Below are 13,660 nucleotides of genomic sequence, written 5' to 3' on the forward strand. Positions count from 1 at the left end.
GGGGGGGACCAGTAATTTTCCCTATATATATATATATACACACATATATATGCCACTTGGACACCTCTTCTCTTCTGGTGCCTCAACAACATCCAAGGTCACCAGTCCATCTCCTCTCCTGGTGCGACAACATTATCAATGACCACCAGTACATCCCCTATCTCCTAATGTCACCACCACGACGTCGGCCACTAGTCAATCGCCTCTCTCCTGGTGCCACAACAACAATATCTGTCACCAGTCTATTCCCTCTCTTCTAGTGCCTCATCTCCATTCATGGGTACCAGTACATCCCCTCTCTCCTGATGCCAGAATAACAATAATGCCCATTAGTCTATCCCATATGGTGTCACTAATTGAGACCACTAGTCCATTCTCTCTCTCCTAGTGTCTCCAACAACATAACGCATCCAATAAAACAATATCAAATTCACAAACATAAAATATCTCAATCGATGGCCATAACATCCATCAGTCAATATTAATTCGAGAATCCATAAATCACAACCAAAATTTAATCCAAACCATATATCTCAAATCCCACTCAAGTTCAAATTTAAAATATCATCGGGAATCATAAATCACAAATAAGAAACAAATTTGAATAATTTTTGGAAATCAAAATTCTTATTTAACATTGATTCCGATATTTGTTAGAAATAACAATATTCAACTGATATTGGAATTCAAAATGAAAATCTGAAACCTCTTCTTTTTTAATTATTTGTTTGAAATTCCAAAAATCCGATTTCAAAGTGGAATTGGCTCAAATTTCAAAGGTTTCATCAATTCAATAATTTGAACAACCTAAGGAAAAATCACGACGATCCAACGGTCAGATTATTATGAATCGAAATTCTAAACTACGGAATTTTCGATTAATTACCAAACGTCTACCCATTGCTACAAAACTTATATCGAATTGTCCCTAACAATGAGTTTTACCCAATGAGTGAAACCAAAAGGCCAAAGAAAGCGGCATGCACCTCCACGTGCCGCCATAAGTGGCTGGGGGGTGGGTTCCACTTGCCACTGGCCGAACTTCAAATTGGGTTGCAAGACCTATGCCAAATGAATCATCACAATAAGCAAAACAACTTTCCTAACTACCACGAAGTCAAATTCTAAGTGAGGAAGTCAGAATTTACTTCGAAAGCTCTAGTGGCCGGAAATCTACAAATCTGAAATTCGCCTTCTTCGGGTTGAATCGAGATGTGAGACTTGGAGGGTTTGTAGAGAATCTCCATATGAACAAAGCCTAGTTGGTCACCCCTTCCAATTCGGCCAAAGTTGGCCAGAATTTGGAAAATGTGCACCGAAAAGGGTCGAAACTTCTCTCATCGATTCGTCGTGTGTAGTGCATAAGAGGGCGTAAGACATAAATGGTTGGAAAGAGGGTTTGAAGACAAAGAGAATGACCAGTTTCATAGCCTGAGATGGCTAGAATCGTCGCCGGTAAGGTCGAGAAGGTCCAGCAGCAAATCTGCGTTTGCTGGGTTGAAATTACCTTAAATGGAAAGTCTCGATCTGCTATTTATAGAAAAAATAAGTTTTCACAAAATTACAAAATTGCGACTGACTTAAAATCCTTATAACACATTCGTTATAACTTTTATTTCAGCATACCATATGACCACAAAGTCGATCTAACGTCATTTAAAACTTTCATGAAAAATGTTTCTTCAAAAAGTTAATCGAATAAAAAGTCAACTTGGAGGCTCTAAAGGTTCGAAATGAAAGTAAAACATAAATATTTCAATCGTTTACCTTCCAAATGACTAGTATACCGGTAATCTAAGTATGGGGTAGGGGCAATGGGGCATAACAAAATTAAAAACCCTTGAATTCAGCACGCCTTCTTTGGATTTTCAGGTTCCCTTAGCGATATCAATGTCCTTAGATGTTCACCATTTTTCAATGATGTATGCCTTGGTCAAACTTCTCAAGTAAAGTACATACCACATAAGTGATATACAACCAATGTTATTACCTAGTCAATGCCATGTACCCTAAATGGGAAGCATTTGTACAGATAATTAAAAACTGAAGGACGCTAGTACCTTACAGAAAATAAGTGGAGAGAGCATTTAGTATTCTCCAAGCTCGTTGGCCCATCATAAGGGGATCAGCTCGTGGGTGGAGTAAAGAGAATTTTCAATACATCATGATGACATGCATTATCTTACATAATATGATTATCACAAGGGCGCCATCACGTGACGCTACACTCACATCCCTTTTTTGTCCTTAGCGTGCATAACAAACAAACAAAGAAACCATCTAGTCTTCCTCTCTCCCTAGCAGACACAACGCGCTTGTTGTAGGGCCCACAGTCTCATTTTGAGACTGGTCTTGAATTTGGAACATATTTGGCACCAAGAATAACACTGGGTCTCAAATTTACGAGACCAACTCCCCTCAAAACCATTGTTGAAAAAATCAAGTGCTATTTGGGACTCAAACATGGACTAGCCCCCCATTATTGGAGTTGCCCAACTAAAATCTTACGCATTGTTCCAAAAAAGAAAAAAAAAATCTTACGCGAAAAAGAAGAAGAAAAAGAACAAAAAAAAAAGAATTCGACAAAGTAGCAAGACTTGAGCCGCAACTCGAAGAAATCCTATGAATTGGTACCCACGCCTTTAAACAAAGCAAGGAAATCTTTCTAATATCAAGCACCATACTATTGTTGAAAAACCAAAAGCCTAATCTTGATAGCGAACCACCCCTTGAAAAGACCACACCTTTCTAATGTGACTCATGGAACCTTGAAAAACAACTAGTGGCGTATCTATGTGAGTGGCTAGTTGGGCTATAGCCCAAACCAAAATTGGCTCAAAAATTTGTCAAGTAGCCCTATTGCTCAAATAGCCCATCCCTATATCTAGAATACCCCAGCCAAATTTTTTTTCGTCTTCGTCTTTCACTCTTTCAATCACCATTTTTTGTCATTCTTCTCTGTCAAAATGTTGAAATCCAGCCGATCAATCATCCAGAGAAGGTTGGGGTATTTCGTCTGAGCAACTCTGCTTTCATTCTTTTCATTTTTGATCCAGGTAAGTATATGCAATTTTGATTTGGGAATTTGGTATATCCTGATTGTTTGCTTAGGTTCTAATTTGGGCTTTTGATCAATTTTCTTTTTTCATCTATGAGCATCATAAAAAGCAAACTTTGAAATAAGATTGATGGAGGATGACTTCCTTGATGATTTGATGGTTCACTACATTGAAAAAGAGTTTGCCGATAGTATTGATAAGGATTATGTGATTATTGAGTTTGAAGCAAGTGGACCTCGAAGGTTATGATTGAGTTATTTTCGAATTATTTTGTTACTGTTGTTTTACAATAGATTTATACTTGTAATTATTAATTTATGGGATTTTGGTTTTATGTCCCTCTGGATTATACTTTTTTAATAGTAATGATAAAAATATGAGGATGAGCCTCCACTGGGTTCCAAACCTCAAAGAAAAAAAAATCAAACTTTTTGCAAAATTTTATGCATTTAAAATTAGCCCATCCTATTTTCGGATCTTGGATCTGCTACTGAGAACAATATAGCCATAACAAAGGCCACGAGTGAAAAAAAATAAACCGGTAGGGCAACGAATTAATCAGATAGGATCACCAAATCCACCACAAGAGAATCAGGTCATGCTAGCGGTGCTTCAATTTTATCATATCGAAGGGAGTGATATAACAAAATCCTAGAAAGCCGTAGTAGAGAGCAATATATTATAGAGGGCCGGTATTTTAAAATTTCAAATTATTGTCAAATGTCATATGGTCTATTTTACACAGTGTTTCTAGAATTACATTATATGTAGCTTTCTCTTGGTAGGGGAGCTACCTTATATAATGTGATGTAGAACGATGATGGGTAGGATTGAATAACAGCTTGATCGTGAGAAGGGTCAAATCGGTAGGCTGCAAATTTGGTTTTCAGTATTAGAATGCTAATTATTATACTTGTTCGAGAAGGGAACGGCACCTGGAGTCAAACACGTGGCTTTGCCATGATGGATGAGATTTTTTGAGCTTCTGAGGTCGTTTCTAACCTCAAAAGTGCATTTTACAAATTTTCCAGCACTTTAGAGTTTCTAGTTCGTTTTGGATTTGTTTTAATTTAATTGGGCCCTGCCTCATCACCTTGATCTCTCTCCCAAAACAAGATCTGAATTGCCCGCCCAATTTTTGGCCAAAATTTAAACTTCTCTTTTTTCCCAAAACCCCTTTCCACACGCTCACTTACGACTTACGAGTGTTCTAAAACGATGAATTCACAAATAATGTTCAGGAAAAAGAAAAAAAAAGAGGGACGCCCTCATTCCTCATCCACATCCCACGATACTCCGATTTCTTGTCGCATAAACATTGAAATCCATACCATTCTTTGCTTCGTAAGAACCGAATCCGATTTCTCGATCAATTGGGTTCTCAATCGTTCTATTCCAAAAGATGAGCAGGTAGCAAGATTCGATTTTGTCGATGGCCATCTCCTCCTGATAGAAGCTGAAGTCATTGATGGCGAGGTCGTTGGTTGTAATTCATCTTTTCAATCTTCATATGCAGGCCATCTATGATTTGATTTGCTTTTTTGAAGATGGTATTAGGCCAAGAAAAAACCTCCTATAAAAATAAGCCTCCTCGCTCTCTCTCATTTTTTACAAAAAACCTAAACGCAGCCTCCTCTTGTTTTCAATCAAAACAATTTCTAGTGTTTGTGAAATTGAAATCCTCTTCTTCTCCTCCTCTTGTCAAATTTCTGATCTTAAGAGCTACTCCAGAGGTCTAACGCTGTTGCTTTCTGGCCGTCTTAACCAAATTTCATACCAGTAAGTATCAATTCTTCTTCTTTCCTCTAAATTTGTTAATTTTGATATGATCTATATGTTTAATGGTGTATAATAGGGTAAGGATGATATGTTATATTGATCTTGTACTTATGGATTGAGTATGGAATTTGGGGATCGGATTCAATTTGTGTGGGGATTTTGGTGATTTGATTCTAGTAATTAGACTGTTTCGTATAAATTAATTAATTTGTTGGAAGATTGACTCTTATTTTGGATTGAATCTACAATTGAAATTGGGGGTTTAAAATTTGATTCTGAACCATAAAGATTGAGTCTTTCAAGTTGTATATAGTGTTGATCTGAAATGTTGTAGCAAATGCTTTATAGGGTATTTATGTCTTAATTTGTACAGGGTTTCTGATAATTGTATTTTCGTGTGTGGTCAAGTACAACTGAATGTTCTAAAGGTGGTAAAAACTAAAAAGTCTAGCACCTGAGAATCTTCCAAGGTCCCTATTGGGGGTGGAAGCATTCATGTAGATGGAGTAGGTAACAATATTTCTACTTTTAAGTTAGAATGAATATGAAACTATTTATTTTGGAAACTTTGACTTTAGTGATACAATTGGTCGGGGGCTGTGGAATAAGGTGAAGCTTTTGATGCAGAACAGTCCACTATCAGTGCTTTGACTGGCACCACAACTAAGGTGACTGTTTCTTGGCCAATTCACCATGTAATTTGGTCTATTTTCTATTTAGATATTCAATAGTTTTTTCAATTTGGGTAGAAAACCGAGTTAATAGGATAGGTTGGGATTGGGGATTAGATTGAGCAGCTCACATACTTGCACTTGTGATACTATGCTGGCATGATGCAGAAGCTATCTAGGCTACAATGGAGTTTGGTGAATCCTAGGTTGGTAGATTTCATGATTTTATCTCATCAGATTGATTTTTATATGCAAATGACCTCCATTCTAACTCAAATTGTATTTCTTTATTAGTAGTTACGTATGTGAAATGGCTGAATATTCCAAGTGAGGTGGTGGGTGCTTGTTGTCTCGATTTACGTTACAAGCTCTCAAGGTATTCCCTTCTCGTCTCTCTAATATCTAATATATTAATGCTTCATTGTTGTTTTTGTTATAAAGTAGTGAATTATGGATTCATTGCTTGCTTTCAACATTTTCTATTAGTGACATCCATGTTTATGACTTCAGGATTGCATTGCTTATACTCTCATGTTTATGACATTAAGTGAACGATCTTGTATTCATATACTCAGATGAATACTTGCTGTGGTTTTTTATGTTGTAGTATTGGGAGTGAAAACTTGGTGTACAATGCAACTTTGGGAGTAGAGAAGAAAAACTCTGGACATCAAGTAGCAGCTGTTTCATTGGGTTAGTGCTCTCTCGCACCTGAAACTTTGAACTTTTCTACAAGGGTTTATATATTATGTAACATGGATTTTCTAATTAATGGCTTCCTAATGCATGCTTATGTTCCTGGAGAGTAGAGATAATGCTTAATTTTTTTTTTCACACTTTCGTGGGGTATTCCACTATTCCAAGACATTGCAACTGAGAAGCTTTGTTATGTTAGGAAGCTTAATTTAATTAAATTGGTCTGCATTTCCCATGTATACCTATGCATATGTATTGTATCTGCATTTTTTGTTGTTGTTATTATTTACTATACTATGCTTTTCCTTGCTATTTTTACCCACCTACTGTCATACATTTGATTTTGTTATGTCTGCAACTTTGTTCATCCTCTCAACTTTGGATTGCTTATAGGATCAACAAATCTGTTCATCATCTCAACTTGACGGAAAGTTAAAGATGCAGAGAATGAGAAAGTACCATTGATCAGGTAAATTCTTGAAGTGTCCTATCTCTTCTAATTCTTTAGCTACTGCCCACTTCTTATGCATATTTGCTTCTGCATGTATGTCTTGTTGATAATGTTTGCATTGTGCTATTGTGTATGTGTTCAAGTTTGAGATTCACTTTTTGTAGATTATTCTTATTAATTATATTGCTTGCTGATAATTTCCTTATTGGTTTCACTTCTATATGTTGTTTCCATATTACTTTCTATATAATCTTGTAAGAACTGCACTGCACAAATGGTATCAATATATTTTAGCGTCAAAGTGCATTTTGAAAAGTGAGATGGGGCATTTATTTTGATAAGCCACCAATTTGGTATATGTATCAACTAGCATTTTGCAATATGTTGCATCATATCTGAGTGTCCAATTCTCTTTACAGTTACTGAAAGCTGTGCAGCTGTAGAGCCATTTCTTGCTAGAAATCCATCTCGAATCCTCCCTGCAATGCCTCAAGGTTCAGTTAGTTGTGGTTGAACTGTACCATCAATTTTTAATGGAATTTTTGGATGAATACTGTGTTGATGTTGTTGGGATATACTGCTAATGGAATATTGTAGATCTTGTTAGAATTAATGGAAACCTTTTGGTATCAATATTAGATGTGTTTGTGGATGCGTTGATTGGTAGGTTTTTGCTAGATGCAATATCCAAAATGTATGTCTTGTTATCCAATTTCAGACAATGCAATTTCACCAGAAAACCATTGTCTGACAATTGAGCACAAAAAAAATCAAGTGAAAAAACTGTTGTTTATACAACATAACAACAATATCTTTTAAACTGGTTCTATTGTCCAATATTGTAAAACACAATGACAAAGCTACACATTATGTTGTATGAAATAGAGGAAAATAACAAAGAGTACAAAGAAAACTATTGTCTCACTTCATTAACCAGTACATCATATTAGGAAAACCATGGTTGGAAATAAACTTTAATAATTATAAAACCTAGAAAGCTGTTGTTTGATTAAACAACCACACAAGAGTTTACTATGAGAAAAAAGAGTGTGAAACTTAACAGACAATGTTACACTATAAGTTATGTTGTCTTAAATGATCTCAGAAGTTCCTATTCTTTAGATTCTATTGACTTAATTCACTTTGGACAACAGCTACTTTAAGTTGTCTAGTGTCTTTTCTAGTGTTCATACAACAGGTTTGTTAGCTCTTACTCTTGTCCAAAATTTCTTCAGATGATAGAATCTTGCTGTTGTTTGATACCCCCCGTTAGACAACATTCACTCAGTCGACAACAAAGATGGTCATCAGACGACAGCGAAGAACTGTTGTCTCATCGTATTATTGGCGTAGTGTTTTCTAGTATTTAAGCAACCTTAAACGGCTGCAGACTCTATCTTTCATATTATTATCAATCAAATTGAGAATTATTTCATATTCTCTGGTGAGCTCTAGAATTCTTTGTTTTAGGATTTATAACTTGTAAACGCCATTATTTCTGACTGCATCATACAGTCATCAAAAACCAGCAAATATATAATTGCTTAACAACCATGAAAAGATTCTTGCCAAAATAAAGAGACAAGGATTTAAATTTTGAAACCCATTTTATAAAGGGTTAATTAATGTCTTATATATCTAAGTAGCTGTTCATATCAATAACATTATCACCGACATTGCATCTGATACGTATTGATAATTTGATATGTATACTACGAATCATGACTACAACCCAAAACTGGAAGACTTTTCAAATTATTCCTTGGGAATGGAAACAACAACAAAGAGTGATAGCCTTTATTCCCAAGATTTGGATGTAAGCTATGGTTTAAGAAAGAAGTCATCTGCATTCTAGACGTTTAATACTTAATTAGTGACCTTACAGCATGGGTAAGGTTGGGGATCTCAGAAAGTTCAATTTCTTTATTACTTGACAGAATAATTTGTTTTCTTATACTATTCTCTCCAACAAAAATTATGAGATTTGTAATCGGAATTGAATAATAGCAGAAATGGCATAAACAAAGCCACAAAGGAACATAGGTAGATCAAGGACTGTTTTTCTATCGTGGACTGAGGTGGACTATGTATGGTAGCTCTTGGACTTATGAGAAAGGTCAAGAAATTAAAGGAATTAGTTGATGAAGCAGCAGTTCAAAATTGAATATGGTCCTAGTTACACGTTAAGTGCTCTGAACTTTAGTTTTCACCGAACGTATCAAATAATGTTATCTTATTTCGTTTAAAAAAAAAAAAAACAAACAATGTTATTTCAGGTGCATATCCATTCACGGATCGGAAAATAACCACCTAGAAATTTAAATCATTTACCACAGAAGCACTCCTTCCCACATTCATTTTCAATAATTAATATGGTCGTGGTTACACATTAAGTGCTCTCAACTTTAATTTTGACGTATGTATCAAATAATGTAATCCCAGGAGCATCAACTAACGGTAAATAACCACCTATAAATTTAAATCATTTACCAATAGTTGCTCATGCATATGATCGAGAAGTTTGAAATTTACTTGCAAAACCCTGGCACTGACGAAACCCTCCTAAGTTAAGGTCAAGAATAATGACTAATTAACCTATGATATGGAAAGCAATTCTAGGAAAGGAGTGCAGCTTCTAGATAGTATCAAAACATGCGTGCTCACAATAATTTACCAAATAAAAAAACCAAAATCAATTCTGTAATTTGAGTTCAATGAAAAGAGACAGTTATTCAAGGATTAGTTTATCAAGTCTTTTATCTTGTTAATAGATCATGATTCGGTGTGCTGGTAAGTTGTGTTCTATTGGTTTCTTGAAAAATCCAACACCGAGAAATGCACGGTTTCGAATCTGGCATCATGGATGGGTTGGATTTATGGGAAAAAAAAAAAACAAAAAGATCAAAAAACGAAAGAAAAAAATTGAGGATTAGGTGTTAAACAACTTTCAGGTCTGGGCATACTCAATATTTTATCAGTAAGACAGTAAGTGCAATAATTTTCTGTATCAAATATCATGAGAGCGAGATACGTACAAAAGAATTGTTCCACTCCATCTTTTTTTCTTTTTTTTTCCCTTATTTAATTTGGCAGGACAGATTATTATGATCACAAAAGATGACATTTTATCATTTACCTCCGAACCTCTATGAGCTTCCTCATACGGAAAAAGCAACACAAGAACTCCCCAGTAAAGATCCTAAATGCATCGAGGGAAAGAGAGAGAGAGAAAAAAAAAATCTAAAAGAGCTAAATATAAGCAATTCCATCAATTTCTTTATTGATAGAGAACTGCTCAAGCATCCACGTACGTACATCTGTACACTTCCATTCGTGGACTCATTGCCGGTGTGAATGATGAGTTCTCAGTTTCCGGTAAATGGAATTTTAACCCTCAATCGTAATAACATGGTGTGGCCCATCATTCACGGAGTTTTCCTGGTCCGGTTTCACTGTAGGCTTTACATCCTTAAAATGTGCTTGGGATGCTAGTTTATGAGCAGCGTCGGCAATTTTCTCTATACATGTGATAATTTCAAGGAGTAGTGAAGCCACTGCACCTTCTTGTATTATATGTAGAGAATCAGCTGGGTGTTTACACAAGCTTGATCTTATAACAGCTTTGAGTTCTTCAGCAGCATCTTTCGACTTTGCAATATGAGGCTCATTTGAGGATGATTTGGTCATTTTCTTCACTGAGGTTGCTAACTCCTTCAATGCTTTCCCACACTCTGAGCTTATAACCACGCTTGGCCCTTGTATTATGCTTTTGACTTCCTGAGGTGTCTACAAGAATTAATAGCAAAAGATAAGTCAGATCATAAGTATGGTATATATAATAACAAGGAACATTGGTAAAAAGTGATTGCTTATCATACTTGGGTTTCAGAGGTAAGGTAGTTGTTGAGAGCTTCAATTTTGAACGCACATTGGCGAGTAAGGGTTCCAACTTTCAAGTATTGTTCCCATGGATGACGAAATCTGAAATTCCCATGGCCCGGTTCCCATCTTGCCAAATTAGCCTGGACAATATTAAGAAAATTAAGTTAGCTAGAACATACAACCTGATAAATGATTGACACGAGTGAAGTTATCCTAACAGAACAATGCAAACTAGCTTTAATGTAATGTGGGATTTATATTATCAATTAGCTTGAAGATTTGTTCTTACCATAGTGTTTTCACTGCCTTTTGAAGTTAGAACACTTTTATATCCCTCAAGAAACGATGACTTCTCTCTGGTCTGCTCATTTTCAGATACTTTAAAGTATTCATCTCCAAATTCTGTAATTAAGTATCGATACATGCAAGAACTTGTTAGATAATTATTTCTAAATTTCTTGGTAGTAGTGAAAATGAAGTAAAAATAGTACGTGAATCTTTTTGGTGAAGTTAAATATAAATGCAAGAACACACACATATAATATATAATATATATGTGTTATATATATATATATAGTGTTGCTCAGGTGCGGATATCCGTACCTAAGCAAAAGGTACGGATTTCTTATTTTTACTCAGTTTTTTTATCACACATTTACATATTAACTGTTCATTTTTTAGGTCCTAATGTATAGATCATCTCTACAAATTTTCAGCCAAATTGATGATCGTTAAAGCATCCAAAACTGCAATTTACACGAACGAACCGAATCTGTCAAATCGGAACCGTTCGTGTTCATTGTTGTAAATTGCAGTTTTGAATGCCTTAACGATCATCAAATTGGCTGAGATTTTGCCGAGATGATCTATACATTAGGACCTAAAAACTGAGCGGTTAAGATGTAAATGTGTGATAAAAAAGTAGGTAAAAACCGGAAATCCGTACCTAAGCAAAAGGTACGGATATCCGCACTTGAGAAGCCCTGTATATAGATAATGAAGTTAGTTATTTTTTATATACAAATTGCAGGTGATTGCATGTATCTATGTACGTACGTAATAATTAAAAACGAAAAATTCCAAGGTTTAGATTAATTATACAGATGTACCTTCTAAGAAATTGGCCAGCTTTTCCATGTTGGTAGAAATCCGATTGTGAAGCTCCACCCCTATCCATACTGGACGAATGAAAACACAAACAGCAACAGCTATACAGCCTCCAATGGTGATGGTACATACCCTTTCGAATCCCATTTGTATGACCTCTTTGTCGCGATATCCAGACACCGATACCAGGCAGAACGTCACGTTGAATATCAGCAGCCCATAATCGTATCTTGCCTTCATTTGGGGAATGAATCTGAAGAATGTCACTATTCCAGCTGCACCAAATTCAAAACCAATTAAGATGAAACATATAACAAAATTGAAGCATACATAACCTATTAATTACTATGTATTATCTTTATATCGATATGTACCTTCTACGAAGACAAAGAGAGCAATAAGTATAGGCTCTCCTTGATTTCCTGTCAGAGTTGCTAATCGATGAGCTCCAATGCCAAGAGCAGAAGCTACTACAGTAGACATCATTCTATTCAAACCTCGTCCTATCGTCGCTCCTGTAAATTTTTCAAATGATTTAATACGGATCATATGAGATTAATTTAAATCCTCATACAAAGAGAAATATGGTTGATTATGTGTATGAAGTATGAACTTACCAACAGAAAATTCAAAAACGACCACAACTGTCAGAATAGCCCACATAGCAGCAAGACCTAAACCTTCATACAGTGGTTCAAAGTAGAATAACATGGAGACCAATGTAAGAGCTAGTGCCACTTTTAGAGAATGAACAGTTCTTCTTGGATCATCTTGCCCTAGTTTTTTTAACATCAAGCCGAACTTAACTATCTTCCCCCACAACCTCTCGAAGAGTCCTGCAGCTTTAACCTGATCATGGTCATTATTTGAAGATGCCATGGATGCCAGTGCTATAGCTACCGGAAGTTAGCTGCAGGAGAAGATAGAGAGAAGACAGCTCTGTAGCTTGTAAAGTAAATGGTGGGGTGAGATGTCTAGGAATTCAAGAGTGGTTTAACGTAGCAAAGTAGTAGCCTATTTATAAGTGAAAAGTATGTGGTACGGTATAGGCCAACATGCCACACACAAAATATATGTTACACATCCCTATCGATCTACAAGCATATATACTGTATTAAAGTAACCTGCAGAGTTGACATCAAAGCCCGCATCCCTTCAACCACCGCATCCTTTGCCGTCAAAACAGGATTCATCCTAGTTGATAAGATACACACATACAGTCAGTTTCTAATACAGCATTCACCTCCCTTCTTTCCAGCAAGAGTTTTAACCCCAGTTTAATAGCTAATAGCTCAGCTAGACATGCCAAGATCCTGAACTGTAAACGTTGACCGACTGCTTCCAACAGAGCCCCATTCTCATCACGTAAAACGACCGCTGCTCCATATAAGCCACTCCTGTCACACACAGCCCCATCTCAATTAACTTTTAACCGCATATGCGTTGGAGGGTGCCTGCGAGCCGAGCACCAATACAGCCATCAGTATTCGCCCTCCGCTGGTGCATCAGCTAGCTGAGCTTCACTCAGACTTTCCAATAGAAGAAAATCCTTCTCAAAGCAGTACTTGCGCAGGGGGTAAGTGTTTGACCATAAAGCACGGCATTCCTCTCACGCCAATTCATCCATACCAGAATTATAAAGAGCTGCATATCCTTGATGACCAGTTTACACATTCCATCATGAAAAAGGAGAATAAAAGACGTGAACTAACCCAGTGCCAAAAGAAGAAAAAACGACACAGTTTCCAACAACACATGTGGGGGTGAAAATTTTGAGAACGGTTTTAGTTACGGAATGGACTGATAGAGAGACGGCCCAACTTATTTGACAAAAAAAATCCTTGAGGAATATCCAGGTGAGGTGAATTCTTCTCGAGGCGGATCTAAGTGAGGCAAATCCCCTTAAAGCTGATTTAAGTGAGGTGAAATCAAGTTCTAATCAAGAAACGGCTCAATTTATTTGGGAAGCACTGAGAAGTTCAGATCCCTTTGAAGTGGATATGGAGAAGGCAGAA

The 13,660-nt window shown here is 36.3% G+C and overlaps 1 protein-coding gene and 1 long non-coding RNA gene across 11 annotated transcripts; one reads left to right on the forward strand and one right to left on the reverse strand.

The window, feature by feature from the left end:
• The first annotated feature begins 4,018 nt into the window (after window positions 1-4,018).
• Window positions 4,019-8,138, forward strand: LOC133732677 (uncharacterized). Of its 9 annotated transcripts, none has more exons than XR_009857270.1 (7): window positions 4,021-4,838; window positions 5,417-5,715; window positions 5,804-5,885; window positions 6,117-6,202; window positions 6,599-6,674; window positions 7,076-7,150; window positions 7,892-8,138. It is a non-coding gene; the product is annotated as an uncharacterized LOC133732677 (long non-coding RNA). The 9 variants fall into 9 exon arrangements; XR_009857273.1 differs by lacking the exon at window positions 7,892-8,138 and having other exon boundaries at window positions 4,023-4,838; window positions 5,417-5,506; window positions 5,678-5,715; window positions 7,076-7,289; XR_009857274.1 differs by lacking the exon at window positions 7,892-8,138 and having other exon boundaries at window positions 4,023-4,838; window positions 5,417-5,506; window positions 5,678-5,715; window positions 5,807-5,885; window positions 7,076-7,289.
• Window positions 8,139-9,707: 1,569 nt separating this feature from the next.
• On the reverse strand, window positions 9,708-13,322 carry LOC133734285 (aluminum-activated malate transporter 2-like). 2 transcript variants are annotated; one of them, XM_062161910.1, is made up of 7 exons: window positions 12,770-13,322; window positions 12,263-12,325; window positions 12,020-12,160; window positions 11,648-11,920; window positions 10,828-10,940; window positions 10,535-10,678; window positions 9,708-10,442 (listed from the first exon to the last, which is right to left on the reverse strand). In XM_062161910.1, exons 2-7 carry the CDS (start codon window positions 12,306-12,308, stop codon window positions 10,044-10,046), a joined length of 1,116 nt encoding a protein of 371 aa, XP_062017894.1. In that variant the 5' UTR covers window positions 12,309-12,325; window positions 12,770-13,322; the 3' UTR covers window positions 9,708-10,043. The 2 variants fall into 2 exon arrangements, with proteins under 2 accessions (XP_062017894.1, XP_062017893.1); XM_062161909.1 differs by lacking the exon at window positions 12,770-13,322 and having other exon boundaries at window positions 12,263-12,697.
• Between the last annotated feature and the right edge of the window lie 338 nt (window positions 13,323-13,660).

This window comes from Rosa rugosa, chromosome 2, assembly GCF_958449725.1.
Source record: "Rosa rugosa chromosome 2, drRosRugo1.1, whole genome shotgun sequence".
NCBI lineage: Eukaryota > Viridiplantae > Streptophyta > Magnoliopsida > Rosales > Rosaceae > Rosa > Rosa rugosa.